Source organism: Chelon labrosus (assembly GCF_963514085.1).
Source record: "Chelon labrosus genome assembly, chromosome: 6".
NCBI classification, from domain to species: Eukaryota; Metazoa; Chordata; class Actinopteri; order Mugiliformes; family Mugilidae; genus Chelon; species Chelon labrosus.
In genome coordinates this window covers 6,711,714-6,729,109 of record NC_140342.1, presented here as the reverse complement: position 1 = coordinate 6,729,109, position 17,396 = coordinate 6,711,714, and the positions used below count along the sequence as shown (strand labels likewise).

Genomic DNA, 17,396 nt, shown 5'->3' with positions numbered 1-17,396 from the left:
GAGCAACTTAACACATTATCATCTCTTTAAGCACACTGGGGGATAACGCCACATGTGATGAATGAATGGGACCCCCGCTCCAGTAATAAACTGACTATAGGGAATGCGTGCGAGGTGCAGATAAAATGCTGCTGCTCTGAGTTTTGGCATGAGATACAGTAACAGAGCAGCTATGCCAAGCATTTTAACGCGACATCTGACTGGACCAGCTGTCACAGTACACACAGGTCTGCTCAGATGTCTCTGGGCTTTTTAATGCCTCACACTGTCAGCGCTGTCATTGGTATTTAAATACCAAAGAGACGTTTTTGCACATTTATTTTATGATAAATACCTAAATATCCTTTGTGTAATAAGGACAAAAATTTGGAAAAATGTAGCTATTAAGTTGTGCACTTGCCAGTTACCTTTAGATACTGCAATCTATCAGACTGATTTATCAGGTGATGTTAAGGTGGCAAATCTCATATCCGGAAGCTCTGAATCACAAGGTGTTTAGGGACTTTGGCCGCCACAAATTGCTGTGTCTTGTGAGAGATGTTATTAAACCAGAAGTAAGGCAGAAAGGCAGGGATGTAAGCGCGACTTCTTCTTCTTCTCATCAGGTACAGAACTGAATATTCATATGATTTGGCAGAAAGATCAACAGTTATTTGCAATGGTTGTGATTATGGTACTTTGTAGAACATGCTCGTCTTAAACACAAGTAGTATAGAATATTAATTTGAGTACAAATGTCTCTGTTCAAAGTTAAGAGTAACCTTTTCTTATTTTGAAAGTAGTACATTACTTGTGCATTACTTTTACTAACAATTCAATCCTATACTGATAACAATAATACTACACGGCCATTCTAAGACATACATTTGTGTTTGCTGTCTGACTGCAGGAGTTCATAAACATTAACAGAGTCATATGACTGTCAGTGGCACAGCTGTTGTATAACAACTCAAAAGATGTTAAACTTCAGCTGTATGTTTGAATTTTGGACCATTTCAGATTTAGATTTCAATGATGAATTAAAGAAGTAGATGGATTTGACCTGGTCTGCTCTAAATTACAGTGCATGCTATTTGATGCACTATGTTTAGTGAGAAGTTTTTGCAATCGTGCAATTTTAGCAACACAAATCATGTATTTCTTAACTGACTACAGCTGCTGGAAAGGACTGATATGGAGGTACTGAGCATGAGGAGGACCCAGTCCCTGAAGAATCTTTCTGGGAATCAGGAAGGGTCATGGGTCACTCCAGTATCCACCCGCTGGGAAAGAAAGTCTGTCTCTCAGCTGGTGCAACAGTAAGTTCTACACAATACACACATATATCTATATCTATATCTATATCTATGTATCTATATATCTATCTATATATCTATATCTATATCTATATATATATATATATATATATATATATATATATATATATATATATATATAGCGTGCACATATACAGCATACATTATTCATGCATATGAGCAGAGGTTATTGCTCGGCCTTCTCCTGCCACGTCCTGCTGCGAACTCATGCATTTGCACACATTTGCACTGAGAGCTTTTCACTTTTCATAACCCAGCTGATCTCTATTGCTAATGGATTTGTCAGTAATTGTTGATAATAACTGTCACTACACTTGTTCTAACAGTTACCAGAGCTGTGCTGACCTGAGGAGTCATGAAAAAGCAGAGCAAAACCTTGAGGTAGTGCAACCATGTCTGTCTTACTAATTAAACGTGGCAGCTATTAAAATAAAATTTAAAAAAACAAAAAAAAAAACACATTAAAATAACTTCTGCTCTCAGGTGTCAGAGGACTGTGTAGACGGCCGATGGAGAAAGCCGGACAGCAGGAGGGATGTGGACCTCTTGGAAGCTGGAAGAACCTCTAGTCTGTCCCGGAGTCGCTCAGTGGACTTCCTCAATCAGAAGGAGATTTCAGGCACCAGAGCTCTTTGTGCACTGTTTGAGTCCAAGGCCACCCTGCAGCAAAGCTTCAGCAGCAGCCCTCGGCTGAATTCGCCTCCCGCTGATTCGAGTAAAACAGGGAGAGACTACCCTCTGCAGGACTGGAGAAGTCATAACACCCTAGTGAAGGACTCCCCTGTGCAGGTGTGTGAGTTACTTGTACGTGCATTATTTAACAAATGAGAATTCACAATATGTGAACAACTTTTCAAATTTGATACACAAATTGGTTACGTGTAATGTACCGCTGCATAACAGTGGTCATCTAGATGCTTGAATGCATCCACCAGCGTTATGTTTCATTGCCAAAGCTATGTTTCGCCAGTTGGCACTAAATAGGTTTGACCTGGTGCTGGTGCTGACACACAACACCTCGCAGCAAAGGTGCCAAATAATTAAGTCAACAGTTCATCTGATAACATTTAGTAAATGACGGCACGTCCACCAAACTTTTTTTTTTTCTTTTTATTGGAAGAGATGAACTCATATCCGTGCTTTACACCTAGAGTAAGGAGGTCGTAAATTTTATTTTTAACTGACCTTTTGCACCCTTCAGAATTTAACTACATTTCTGTTTAAAAATTATTCAAAAATCATAAAGTAGATTATTTTACTTGTTATAATAACAGCAACTAAATGTTTCAGACAGCTGCTGATCTGTTGTCTACAGCAGCTTGGAGGAATTTTAGCCCATTTCTCCGTACAGAACCACTTCACTTCTGAGATGTTGTCTATCTGGTTATGAAAATGATATCTGTGTTCTCATCCAAGGCTTGAGTAGACACCAAATAAGTGCAAAATGTTCCATTAACCCACTGTGTGCAGTGACACTAGCAGCACCCAAAACACTGTGTTGTAATTCACTTCATGACACAATATGTTGTTGATCCGCAGAGAACTACACAGGCGGAAGGAGCAAAGGCTGTGAATGGGCTCCAGGTGCGTCACGACAAATTGTCCAGACATTCAAACGGTGAGCAGTTGCTTTTAATTTCATGTTTACCATCACTGACTACTCAGAGGACAGATTGTTGACTGGGTTCTTTAATAGCCACGGAGTCAGGTCATATTTTGGTGACTGTTCAGAATCAACCTTGGTCTCTTTAAGACAATTGCACAATGACACATGAATGTATCTGTTCCTGCCAGCTCTTAGACATCTAAATGGACGCACATCAATCAGAGTGTGTCAAACAACAGCGCTTAAACTTCCACACATATCCAGCACATGAAATGAATCTATGAGCAAATGTGTCAGGATCAAGTCCTGTCACAATGTAAACCCTGGCAGAGTTTGGTGAGCAGTAACCCATGCGCTGTTTAGTGGTGAGAGGGGAAAAAAGCTAAATAAAGACAAGGATGTAGTGGTGTGAATGCATAACTATGTGTTCAGCACACATGCTTAAGATAGGAGTGAGGCTGTCGCTGACGGCGCTGACCGTGACACAGACCTTGGCCATCTGAGCTGAGACTCGCTGAGTCTCGGAACTGATATTGCTTCAGCTTCTGACTTTTTAACCTTAGGTTGTGAGTAGGAGACAGACAGGAATGTGAGTGGACATTTTCAGGGTTTGTGTACATTCCAAAATAAAGATAATTTTCTTTTCAGCAAGATCGTGAACTTATTCTGTACTAGAAGAATATATGTCACATACTGAAGTATAATATCTATAGGCACCTTATTAGTGTACTACCATGGTAATATGGGACCTCTTGTGTGTTTTGTTTTTTTAATTACGTTGCCCTGTAAGCACCCACTGACACACATACTCCTGGTCCCACCCGGCGCCCGTTATAGTGGGTGACAATGTAGCTATGGGAATGGTGGTGGGGGTGCCCCAGTCCCTCAGTGACTAACAGAGGTGATTGACTCAGCCACAGCCAGCCCACCATCCCAAAATAGTCAAAGTCTTCCACTGGGACAGTGGGCTCTGATAAAAATCAGCTGTCACCAAGGCCACAGGACTAGAAAGAGCTCAGTCACAGTGAGCACAGAGAGAGAGGAGACAGTTTGTATCCCACATCACTGGGGCCTTGATAGTCAGTTATTCCACACAGCGGAGATACTCAGGGGGAGTGACAGGGACAACAGCGCTGGATGGTGTTTTAGTAAGTATATGGTGACTTTTAAATGAGAGGAAATGATGTGAACATGTAGCTGGTGTAGAATAACAATATTACTGTGAAATAATGACTGAGAAAGTTGCTTAAATATACAGTATATATTATAGTACTTCATTGTGTCTGGTGTGATTTCAACCTGGAAGAAAAGAAGAACGAATGAAGATGCTTTTTGCTTTTAGTTCAGCCAAACAGTATCCAAAATATATGCCTGTGTGCTGATGAGAAATTGCTGTGAAGTAGACTTTTCCACTATTAACAGTTACTTAGCAATTTTTTTATGACAGACTTTTACAAACACTAATGTTTCTTCATGAGCAATATGAGATAAAAAGGTCACAGACCTTCACTGCCTCTGAAACAGCTATCAGTTTTCAGTCCCTTATCCTTAGAAATGCAAGGAACGGGAGGTCAGAGAACTCAAAAAAATCAAATGCTCGGTCAGTTTCTTTCTTTGATCATTAACACGATGCTATACTTTAAGAATTCAATCATAAAATCAAACAGGAGAATCAAACGTGGCCAGTATAGTTTGGTGTATCACACAGCATTGTGAGCTGTTTGGGGGGTCCGAGGAACTCCAGTGTGAGATGTGCTTTGGCATGCTGGTTTTCATTACAGTCTGTGAATGTGGCTACAACCACCAACAGCTGATGAAAAGGTGGTGGTGGTGGTGAAGAACAAATAGCAACTGCATTTCACCGTCATTTGTACAGCTGCCAGCAGCCCAATATGCCCTCCCATTACTGTGCTGCTAATAGCTCCTCTTCGGTCCTGAAGAATTTACCCAGATCAAAGAGATGTCAGCAGAAATGAAAGTGCGGAAATCACAGAAAAGGGGTTGGAAAAAAAGTCACTGACGCTTGATTTGATTTGGTTTGACATGAACTCTCATTTGGCCAGTTATTGATTGGAGTTTGTGTGAACATCACACAGTGATGACATGTGATAAAGTTGGACTTCAACGGGACACGCATGGCGCTCGGTGGCTTCATTCTGTCTGCTCACCCATCTATGAAAATGCATTAAGTCCGGACTCGTGAGAGGTGCCAGCTCGCCGCTCCAACCTTTTGTCCTCTGAGGGCTTAGTGTCTGAAAAGAAGAGGTGTGTTTAAATCTGGCTATTAGTTACAGCTGGATGGTCGGTGCAACACACTGAGCTGTTGACCTCTATTGTCCATGGTGACGTTATTGTTGAAATCCTGTTGATATTTATCATGTCTAACAAATTCTTCTCATCTGATTAGACAAACTGGCGACATTTTATTTAATCTACTGTATTACTCCAGGATAAAACAACTTCTGGTGAAAATAATAGGCTGAGATCACTTCCATTTTTTATGAGGTCAGGCAGTTGCATTCCTCTGCTCAGGTGTTGACGGTTTGATGGAGAGCTCATGCAAACAATGTGCCAACAATCTGTGTCACTCCAGCTGAGCTAGCAGTTGCTATTTTTTTCCTCTTCTTTGGCGTCACGGTCAGACAGTGGCATGCTGTTTTGGTGAGGCCGGCAGGGCGTGTGGGGCTATTTGTCTTGTTGGCCACCGGGAACTCCTGTGGAAACCTGTTTGTTTGTTACAACATTTCTCTTTAAGGAAAATAAGCCATATGTAGTTTCATGAGTTGATGCAAGTGACACGAGTTAACATGGAGCTACAGTGATAAGAAACATCACTATAAATAAACACACTGTGAAGAGAGCTACAAATACGCAGACAGTGTTATCACTAAACTTGTTACTGACACTGGACACGCTCTGCTTTGCTTATTTTGGGATACAATCATATCTGTGCTGTACCGTTATGTGTGTGCATGAGTGTGTGTGCACATGTAACCAAATCTTAACAAAAAAAAAATGGATTGATTTATTTTTTCTACTTCAGATGACAAATATAGTCCATCACTGACCAAAGGGGCCACCCCACCAAGACAACACAGAGACAGGACATCTACTTCCTCTTCAGTGAGAGACAGATCAGCTCTCTATCAGTCCAAAGCAGAAGCTACTGACTCCACAGGAGGCTCAACACAGGCAGTGAGTTCCTTAAATTCTTCTCATTCCTCTCCGCACATTGAGGTCAAGGGCCTCAATAGGCCAGAGCCACTGTGCTCTGTCACAATAGCAGCTCAACATTTTACAATAAAGCTCCTGCATATTTTAAATGTGTGCAGCTCAGTGCTAAAATTACATTTACAGTAAATAGCGTTACCTGTGATCCAAATGTATTGAAATCATGTTTTTTTCCATCAACAGGAATTCATTAGTTCTCCAGGAAAAAAGCCTAAATCCATTAAGGTACTGTACACTTCATTTAGCATTCTTAACCAAAGATTGTGGTATCTTATTATTGTGTGCTGTGTATTTAATTTTTTCTTGCTTGAACAAAGACGCAATTAACTTATATGATCTTAAGGAGTAACATAAAAAGACATTTACATTTAGAGAAAAGAACCTCAGAACAAAACAACATTTTAGGTTTGGGATTTCTGCACTCAAATCACAATCAAAACACCTCGAGCAGACTAGAATTAGATTTTTCTTAAAACCTGAGAATGTAAATCAGTGGGCTTTACCAGTAAACATAAAAATATGTCAGTGTTGTGTCAGCTTTTGCTTCCACTGCCCTTTAGAGACCAGAAATTAATGCATCTAGGCTTAAAATTAAAGTCAACACTTTCTCTTTAAACACCTAAAAAATCCAATAAAAATTCTCCTGTGGTGCACTTACAAACTGCACTGTATGATCCGTATTTCCTGTTGCGAGAAAAGCTACAGATATTTAATTTTAAGAGCAACTAGCTGCACTCACACTAGGAGCCCGTGTGACGCCTGCTTACTAACAGCTGTGAAGTGTTTTGCTAACCCCGGTGTGACAGAGGATGGTTTGCAATGACAAACATCAAGGGAACACAGAAGAAGGTAAAGTATGGCTTCTCTTACTTATGCATGTTATTCTAATATCTGCATGCATTTTCAGCTAATAATGTTTATGATGACTGAATACTTACAGTATTAATCCTATCTTTTCTTTTATTATTTCAAGATGGCTGATGCAGCCAGGAACATCACAGTTTCACAATCATCTCATGATGAAGATGACCTGCCTCTCCCCCCACCTCCACCTATACCACCTAGACCCCTTGACTATGAAGGGCCTTTTGAATTAAGCAGCCTCCCTGTGCCTCCACCCAAAGAAACCTTTTCCATGTTCTACCAGCAACGGCAGAAGAGTGAGCTGAAGAGGCTCTTTAAACACATCCACCCAGACCTTCGGGCAAGTCTCGATGATGTGGCGGATGATGAAATAATGAAAGTCGTGCAGTCAGAAAACAGCCAGGCAGCGGATGCAGCTTATCAGGGTGAAGTGCAGTCCATGAGGTGGATCTTCGAGAACTGGAATCTGGACAATATCGGAGATCCTCATGGAACCAAGAAGCTGCTGGATGATGAGGAGTTAAAAGGTGGAGATGTCAGAAGCACCTCTTCAATGTTTGAGCACACTGATAACACCAAACAAATGCCTGCAAAAAGACAGGCTTCTGTCAGAGGAGATGTGAGAACATCAAAGTGGCTGTTTGAGACCCAGCCCTTAGATTCCCTAAACGAATCAAAACGAGAAGAGGGTGAACTGGTTGAGGCAGTGCTGAAAGAACCCATTCAACCAGGTGATGTAAGAGGGACTCGGTTGCTTTTTGAGTCTAAACCATTGAGCGACTTGGGGCGCTGCAACTCCATTGAAGACCATAGCTTCCTAAAATTGAGATCTGAGCTCCAAGAGCAGAAAGGAGATGTCCAGAAGACTGTGAAACTCTTCCAGACAGAGCCTTGCTGTGCCATCAGAGACAATAGCGGCAATATTCACGAGATTAAATCCATCTGCAGGGAGGAGATCAACAGCAGCAACATCAGCACTGCCCGCTGGCTTTTTGAAACCCAGCCTCTGGACCTGATAAATAAGGGAACTGATGGGGTGAAAATTATTCGGGGAATATCTCTGGAGGAGGGTCACAGAGGAGGTGTTGACCAAAAGAGGTGGATGTTTGAGACTCAGCCGTTTGACGCAATACAAGAGGTCGTAGGAGTAGAAAAGTTTGAAGGAGCGGTGGCTGACTACACAGGAGAGGCTGATGTTGTCAACAAAAGGAAACTCTTTGAGATGCAACCCTTGGCTGCACTAAAAGGAGACTCTCCAGAAAAACCTTTGGAAAAGGAAGAAGTAATTGGCGGAGATGTCAAGACTTCTCTGTGGCTGTTTGAAACTCAGCCCATTGAAGCTCTTAATGATAGCTATGAAGTTGGAAGCCTGAAGAAAATCGCTCTTTCAGCTGAAGAACAAGGAGAAGTAAAAGGCAAAAAACTAATCTTTGAGAGCTGCAGCAATCAAAAAAGCACCTTCATAAAAGAACAAGAGATTGAAAGGGGCGATGTGAAGGGGTTCAAACAACTTTTTGAAACAATTCCTTTGAGCAAAATTTCTCGTTCTGATGAGATCACTGAGAAGGAAATTGCTGTCACAGCTGGGAATGTAAAAGGTAACAAAGCAATGTTTGAGACAACTCCTTTATATGCAATAAAAGACAGCTCTGGAAACCTGCATACAGTTACAATAGTCAGCAGAGAAGAATTCATCAAAGGGAAAGTCAATAACTATAAGTGGATGTTTGAGACCAAGCCTTTAGACCAGCTGGCAGAAGGAAAAGGAAATGTTGAAGTAATCAAAGGCATCACGAGACAGCTGGACACCGTGGGAGATGTCAAGATGGCAAAGTGGCTTTTTGAAACTCAGACGATCGATGGGATCCATTCCAAGTTCAATCAGACAGAGCAAGACTTGTCTTTGGAAGAGGAGAGTCGTAAAGGTGATGTCAAGACCTGTAAATGGTTATTTGAGACACAGCCAATGGACATTTTATATGACAAATCAGAAAAACCGAAAGACACAGAAGCCATTGACAACACTGATGTCAAGTCGATTACATGGCTTTTTGAGTCACAGCCTCTAGATGGCATCAAAGATGGTGAGGAGTATAATTTGAAGCTATGCAGCACCATACAGGATTCTGTCAAATCAGAAATTGGCGTTCAAACAGTCAAGCATCTTTTTGAAACAGAAACCTTGGATAGAATGAGAAAGGATTCAGAGCAAGATTCAAGATGCATCAGCCAGGTCAACTTTCAGTCAGGAGAGGTCTCACGAGTCAAAGAACTGTTTGAATCCCAATCGCTTGATGAAATAGGTTCAGAAATAGTAAGAAGATCTGGTGAGCAGAAAGGAGAGGAACAGATTGAAAAAGGCTCTGTACATAAATGTACATGGATGTTTGAGAACTGTCCAATCAACCTGATCAGTAAGGACAATGATGTTGAAAATGTACAGAAAGTTGATGGTCTTGAGCATGGTGATGTACAGAACAAAAAGTTTATATTTGAAACATCCTCACTGGACAAAATCCACGACGAACCCCTCGAGCAGAAGTCTTCTTCTGTGGAACCACCTGTGAGCAATGTGGACGTGAAGTCAAGCACCATGATGTTTGAGTCCCAGCCTCTGTATGCCATTAGAGACAAAGAGGGCCAGTTTCACGAGGTGACAACTGTGAAAAAAGAAGAGGTAATGAGTGGTGACGTAAGAGGAGCAAGGTGGATGTTTGAGACAAAACCACTTGATGCCATCAAGGCAGAGAACGAAGTTTATGTTATCCGAGCTGTCACCCAAGAAGATGTCAAGAAAGGGGATGTCAAATCAGCCAGATGGAAGTTTGAGACACAACCTCTGGACTCCCTTGCCCCCCGAGATGAGTCCTATATCAGGGTTACTGAAGACTTTGGAAGCAGTAATGTGCAGCTCAATAAGCAGCTGTTTGAATCCGAGCTGAATAACAAGTTTGTGAGAATGGTTAGTGTCACTGATGTCCAGCAAGGTGATGTCAGGACCTCCACATGGCTCTTTGAGAATCAAACCATTGACAGTCTGAAAGGGGAACCTCTGGAGCAGGGTCCACTGAAAACAGTTCACAGGGAAGATAGCCAGAAGGGAGACGTGAAACGCTGCACCTGGCTGTTTGAATCGCAGCCACTGGACAAGATCAAAGAGTCAGAAGATACCTCAGTGCAAGGAGTTGAGGAGATACCAAAAGCTGATGTGAAGTGCACTACCTGGCTCTTTGAGACAACTCCACTGGACAAAATCACTGCCAGTAGTGTTGCTGACACCCTTTCATATTTGTCCCAATTGAAATTTGTTCACTCAAGTGGCATCATAATAGAAGCAAATGAGAGCAGAAATGTGAACATGGCAAAATATGTGCTTGAAAGTGCTGAAGGTGTGCAGGTTCAAAAAGAGGAGGTTGTTGGGGGCAACATCAGGAACATCATGTTACAGCTCTTACTCAAACCAACTCTCAAACCACAAGTTACTCTTCTGAGAGAAATGGAAAAAGCCGAAGTTAACACAACGGTAGTAGAGCTTCCAGTCTTCCAGCCAACCACCACTACCAACTTTGAGAGAGATCAAAGAATACAAAATATTGCCCAGCTGATTGATGAGTTTCTTGTTCCACATAAGAATTCGAAAAAGGGAATCATAATGCAAGAGACTGCAGAGGGACAAGCAGAGATGTCTGTTTATTCACTCATCTGCAGTCATGAACTCAAACCTGACAGTCACATCACAGAGAAGGGAGATGTGAAGTCTACAATTGGAAATCTGTTGGCGACGGCCAATAGTCAGAGAACTGCAGCATCGTGTCGAGTGGATGAAAATGAGAAGGGAAATGTGAATTTGTACAAAAGTTGCATTGAGAAAGGAGACCTGCATTACCTGAAGAGTCTTCATGCTGAGACATACGATGATGAAGTTGATCATGGCCTTCTGGCTAAGGAGCAGGTTGAAACAGTTCAGGGAAGCGTGAAGGAAGCAAAGAGGAGCCTTTGCCAGCAAAAAGAGCAGGTAGAGCGAACCATTTCTGATGTTTTGCCAGGGGACGTAAAGAACACCAAAAAGGTGTTTTCATCGGATTCCTCTGTCAGTGCTGATACCTGTATTCCAAAGGAAGAAATCATCCCTGGAGATGTCTCATCAGCAAAGCAACAACTCTCAGTGAAGCAACCTATTGCTGTAGAAAAAGAGGAAATTGTGGCTGGGGACATCAGGGCAATGATGCAGTCATTAGAGCGTGCAAAGCAACAGAGCTTGTGTGTGGAGCGGGAGATCATTAAACCTGGAACTATCTATGACATGGATCTGTCAGCTCAAGGTCCTGAAATAGAAGGAAACCAAGTGCAAAAGGAGGTCATTATATCTGGTGATGTGAAAGCTGCTAAAAGGTCTCTTGAAATGGCTAAGCAGCAAAGCATGCAAACGGAGCGGGAAGTCACAGTTCCTGGAAAAATATACAACCTGAATGTGTCATCACAAGAGGAAAGCTCTTCAACAGTGGCACAATCTACACGGTCATCCTCCTCCAGATGCCAGCAAGTCAGGACTTGTCCAAAGGTCAGTGATGCAGAGAAAAATCAGGAAAACCATGTTTCCTTTGAGGCTTGTCAACAAAGTGCAGTTCTAGTCAGTAGTTGTGCCCCAGAATCACTGCCCCCTTTTGTAAGTTGCGAGTTTAACGTCCACACAACAGAAGATGAGACAGAGGAAGTTATCAGAGGAGATGTCAAGGCAGCTATTAGGTCTCTGCAGAGTGCAGCGACAGAGCAGAAGTTTCTAGACAAAGAAAATATTATAAAAGGTAATTTGCAATTGGCTCTGGAATCTCTTGAGAAGTCTAGTGTAAATGTATCCAAAGGAGACTATAAGGCCGCAATGCTATACAGGAATTCAGGCAAGGCTTGTTCAGAGAGGAGCAAGACTGTTCACAAGCAGTGTGTTGTGGTGTCTGTGCCTCCGTCTGACACAAACTTATCTCCTTCAATTTCAGTAACCTGTGAAGGACAACCGGCCATTACAGCACAGAATTCAACTCCCAACACTGTAGCAAATGGAAACTCTAAAGCACCCAGGTCTGAGAGTGCAACAACACCTCCACTCCCTCTAAAGACTGAGAAACTGCAGGAGCAGAAGCCAGCGTTGCCACCGAAGCCACAATGGACACAATCTGTAGTTGCAGAAGAACCAAACAAGTTTTCTTCTCCCAAAGTTGCTTGCTCTATGAAAAGCAAAATAAAAAGCCCAGTAATTCCTCAAAAACAATGCCAACAGTTTAGTACACATCCTATAGAAAAACTACAAGAAACTACAACACATGTCAAAGCCAGTAAAGGGACCTTACACGAAACATACCACCAAAAATGCGGTGGTGAAACAGAGCAGGACACAAATCAAACAAATGGACTTCTATCAATGGACTCAAATGCTCAGGAAATTAGGAAAAAGAAAAGAGCCACACTTACGTGTAGCAAACCAGAACGCCAGCTAACAATGTTAAACGGGAGTGAAGTGGAAATAGAGAGAAATGTGATACAGAAAATAAATGCAGCCAAGGAGATAAAAATGTGTATGGAGAGCTATGACGATGATGGTAAACATGAAATGAACATGAGTTTGCAGGCTGCTCTGCAAAATTTTGAAAGAAGGGAAAGTGGGACTTTGGACAGAGGAGCTTTTCTGTCCAAGAAGGCAAAAGTCATAAATGCTAAAGACACTGCCCAAAACACAACTCAAAAAACACATCCCAAATCTCCCCGAAAACCCAAAATGGAAGCGCAAACGTCAGAGATAAACAGTTCAGTTGCTGCATGCCAAATGCAGCAAAAGGAGCTCAACCAAAATCAAGAAAAGGTTGAAAATAAAGTTGTTTTAAGAGAGAAGAAAGTAAGGGAGACAGAAGATGAAAGACGCCAAAGGCTGTCTGTCCACAAAGAGGAGATTATGAAAGGAAACGTGACGGCTGCCATGGAAATCTTTGAAAATTTAAGGAAACGAGATGAACTTAAAGGAATCCTGTCTCAAGTGCAAGAGATTGAGGGAGAGACCAGCACTGCAGATGCTAACGCCTTGAAGACATTATACCAGAATGCCCCTGCTTGGGTGGTTACACCAAATAGACATGGCAAGAAAAGCAAAATAGAGGAAAAGAAAGTTGATGTAGAAACATGGGATGATGATCTTGAAAGCATCTCCTCAGTTGAGACTGCGTTTGAAGATCTGGAAAAGGCAAGCAAGGACATAATGACTCTGAAGGAAGAGACTTTAGCAAAACTTCTTGACATTGAAGAAACCATTAAAAAGGCATTGTATTCTGTCTCCAGTCTAAAATCTGAAGCTGATATCGCAGGCTTGTCAGGATTGTTTGATGAATCTTTGAAATGTGAGCAAAACCTTCAACCTGCCAACAACATCAGGAAGATCAGTATTGTGTCGAGCAAGGCGAAATCAGGCCAAACCAAAGAGACAACTGATGTGAACCTTCAAACAGATCTGGACTCAAGTCTTTCTAGAAAAGAAGAGCCCAGACAAGGGCACAATAAGCCACTTATTAGACAGTCTTCCTCTCAGTCCTCACCGTCATTTATCTCCATACATTCAGCTGCCAGAAAACCTACCGAACAACCAAAGTCAACCATGTCAACATTTAAACCAAGAACAGAGAGTATTTCTCATGGCTGCAATGATGCTAACAGCAACCTGCAATCTGCTGCCGCCGAGTCCACAAAAAATTGTCACAGTCCACAACGTAAGGTCAGCGTGCTTGAGGTGAAGACTGTTCCAGAGAAACCTGCAGGAATAATCGGCACTAAGACTGTCAGCGAAACATACGAAGAGACTGATGGCTTTGGCAATGTGTTTGTTTCTTCCATGACTTCAACTTTCGTCACCAAACAGTCAGACAAAAAGACATCTCCTCTGTTTGAGGTAGTTGGCAGTCCACCCAGATATGAAGTCATGACATCCCCATTAATGCGAAGATCTGGTCGCCTTTTTGAAGATAAAGTGCTGAACAATGCCAAGGAGGAAGGGACAGTATTTGTAACATTTAGCCAACCAAAGGAAAACCACTAGGCAAGCCTCTTAACAGTGTGTTTGGGAAAGCAGTTACTCTATTTGTGTATCTATCCCATTATGTTTTAATTAAACAGTTTTGTTGGTCATATAACTGATCTTATGAAATTCTGAAAATGTTAACTTTAACTTGCAAAACATTTGTCTTATAGATTTTATACTGTAACCACAATCATTTTTAAATTATTTTATTAAGACTAAGCATATAGTTAACACTGTATGTTCTGTTGTGTAAATTGTCAAATAAAGGACAGTTTAAGAGATGTGATTGTAAAAAGTGATTTTTATTCTCTGTGCTTACCTTTCATTATTGTTCGAACAAACACAAGTCGAATTCACAGAATTTACATTGAGCGACATCTGTATCCATATATGGTTCCAACAACATAAATAAGTGATAATGCTTAAACCTACTGTTTAACATTCTGGGAAATAATTATAATCTGGAAGGGGAGATGAGAAGATCAACACCATAGTCATATTGACCAATCAAGAACAGACCAGCAGCGACTTAGAGTCTACCATGCTGCACTTGATATCTGACTGATATGGGTATTTGATGTTTTTATCAGTCACCCCAGCGTTTCCTGCTTGGAAGGGATATTCAGTTGGTTAAATTCTCTAACCATATGGCTAGATGTCGCTAAGTCCTACACACTTTCTTTAAGTTGTCTAATGAAATATTGTGACATGTGCTGATCTGCTTATGAGGTAACTATGGCTTCAGTGTCATCCGCATTGATTCCCTTATTCTTTAGGACGTGGTGAGGCTAGCGTAACTTAGATAGACATTTTGTTTACTTCTTTAAGAACCCAGTTTCTTTACACTACTGTAGAATATTATAGTAGAAAATGGTGTACTGTGCTCCCACAGTAGATGTGAAGGGCTTATTACAAGTTTACAAAACCACAACAAATTATTATTATTATTATTATTATTATACAGAAAATATAATTATAGATACTATATTACCATTTCTGCTAATATAAGTGTCCTTTTCACATCATTTTAAATATCTCTATCCTACTCCTTGATGCTGCTTTGATTGTTTAGATTTGTACAAATCTCAAACACATTTGAAATTACAACTGCATATCTCTTCAACACTAGCTCCAATAGCTCCAATAGCCCCACTGTTGCTGTGTTCGCTTACAGTTTAATAATGTTTAAAGTGTCTGGTTATCGGCTTACTGTACCAAACATCTACCTGCCAATGAGAATAAAAAATTGGCAGGTCAAATACAGAATTGAGAATTTATTTTGAAAATGAAAACTGCTCTTACAGTTTATGTTGTCCCTGTAAGCTGCAAAACAACAGAACAGAAATTGTAATAAATCATCAGAAATAAGTAGGAATAAAAAGAAAGATCTTCTAAAGTTACTATAAACTGAATATGTCTTCATCATCATAGTTCCTGTCACCTGCCAAGGAAATGTGTTCTGCCTGTTTGACGCCCGTCTATCCAATGGAAAAAATGGTGCTCAATAAACTTATTCTGCACTACAGCTGTTTCTGCTGCAAACACTGTAAGAAGAAGCTCAGGTGAGATCTTTTTTTTTTTTTTTTTTAGCAACTAGCAATATTTAGCAAAATAGAATTATCTTAATTTAGAATTTGTAAGTAAAACAATTTATGGAATGATTTAATTCGACAACTGAAACAACAAATCACATGTGACAAATTAAACAATACATAATTGTACATTTTGACTTTGCTTCATTTCATTGCAGTACTCACAACTATTCAGCACTTTATGGAGAGTTCTACTGCATATCTCACTACCAACAGCTTTTTAAAAGAAAAGGAAATTACGATGAGGGATTTGGGCGCAAGCAACACAAAGACCACTGGCTTCAAAAAAATAAAGGGACAGATGAGCCAGATGCAGTGTCCTCAAAAAAAATGACAAAAACCAACATAAAACCCCCTGATAGTGCCAGAGAAAGAGTGTCTTCTGTTGAAGTACCTGCTACAAAGTCATCTGCAAGAGAGCCAGGATGTAAAAGTGTTGCTGATGGTAAAGGTAAACTGAAACTGAGCTGGCCACCAGAGAAGAAGATTAATCAAACAGGTATTAATCAAACACAGGGAACACATTCACCACCTCTGAAAAATAAGAAATCTGACATTGTCAAAGCTGCTACACTTACCACAAGATTTTTAGACCATTGGAAAGGTGACAAGGTCAACCACACAACTAAGACAACAGGTTTGAACTCAGTTGAGAAGTTGCCTTCAGCAAAAGCAAACCCAGTGAGTGATCCAACCAAAGTCACAACCTCCCAGACAGCGCATTCTTTACCCCGCTCAGAAAATGGTGTTTCTGTTATGAGCCAGAAAACACGCCAGACAAATGTGGCACCCAGCTCAAAAGCTAACTACAATCAAACGTCTATCAGGCCGAACACTTATCAAAATACAGTTAGAAAGTCTGTACGGTTTTCTAAAAATGTTGATGTGGCCCAGTATGACCAGTCTTCTCAGATGAGCTCAGAGGCCAAAAATAAAATACTCCCAGGTCAGTCTGAACTGACTCGAGTAAATAATCCCAGCGATATAACAAATATCAGAGACAACACCAACGCAGATCGTCTGACATCAGAGTTCAGCAAGGAACACAAAGAACGTGAGGTGGACCTTGAAATTCCCGAATATAAATGCAACAAAGAAACGATCAGCAAGTCTAAAGCAGAGAATGATGTTAGAGTGGAGAGCAGTCAAGGTAATCCACAGACTGATATCACATCTCCGAATAAAGAGGTAAAGAGGACTGATGAGTCAGTTGACACTCAAAGTCTCACCAACACTTTCAGTTCAACTCAAGACAAGATGACACAACAAGAGCTGGGTGTCATTCCAACAAACTTGGTCAATGAATTAGAAGATCCAAAAACTCCAGAGACTCCTACAGGACATGTGAGTGTAAAGGACGTGAGTCCTGAAAAGATTGAGAACCAGTCTGAAAAAACAGATTCAACCAACGACCAAGAAAACAGTGGTAATCAGAAGAAGCCTGTTGTGAGAGCAAATTCTCTGATAGGTACTGCTAAACAGGCTGAAAAGACAAAAGTCAAATTGGGATCCTGGTCCACAGGAAAGAGTCCTATGTCAAAGCTCTTTACGTCAAGTGGAAATAACAAAACGAACAGGGCCACACAAAAAGATGCCAAGAAACCTGACGTCAAACCTGGTGCTGGACTCTTGGGGAGACTATTTCAGTCGTCCTCAGAGAAGATTGAGGACATCACGAAATCAGAAAAAAATGACAAAATGCTTACCAATAACAAGAATGCAGAGAAGGA

The 17,396-nt window shown here is 41.1% G+C and overlaps 1 protein-coding gene across 1 annotated transcript; it reads left to right on the top strand.

The window, feature by feature from the left end:
* Nucleotides 1–1,173: 1,173 nt before the first annotated feature.
* xirp1 (xin actin binding repeat containing 1) lies at nucleotides 1,174–14,570 on the top strand (the record flags this gene model as incomplete). Its single annotated transcript, XM_084547040.1, has 7 exons — nucleotides 1,174–1,298; nucleotides 1,643–1,697; nucleotides 1,800–2,105; nucleotides 2,856–2,934; nucleotides 5,966–6,117; nucleotides 6,337–6,378; nucleotides 7,127–14,570. The coding sequence occupies 7 exons, from the start codon at nucleotides 1,174–1,176 to the stop codon at nucleotides 14,090–14,092; spliced, it is 7,725 nt and encodes a 2,574-aa protein (XP_084403166.1). The 3' UTR covers nucleotides 14,093–14,570.
* Nucleotides 14,571–17,396: the final 2,826 nt, after the last annotated feature.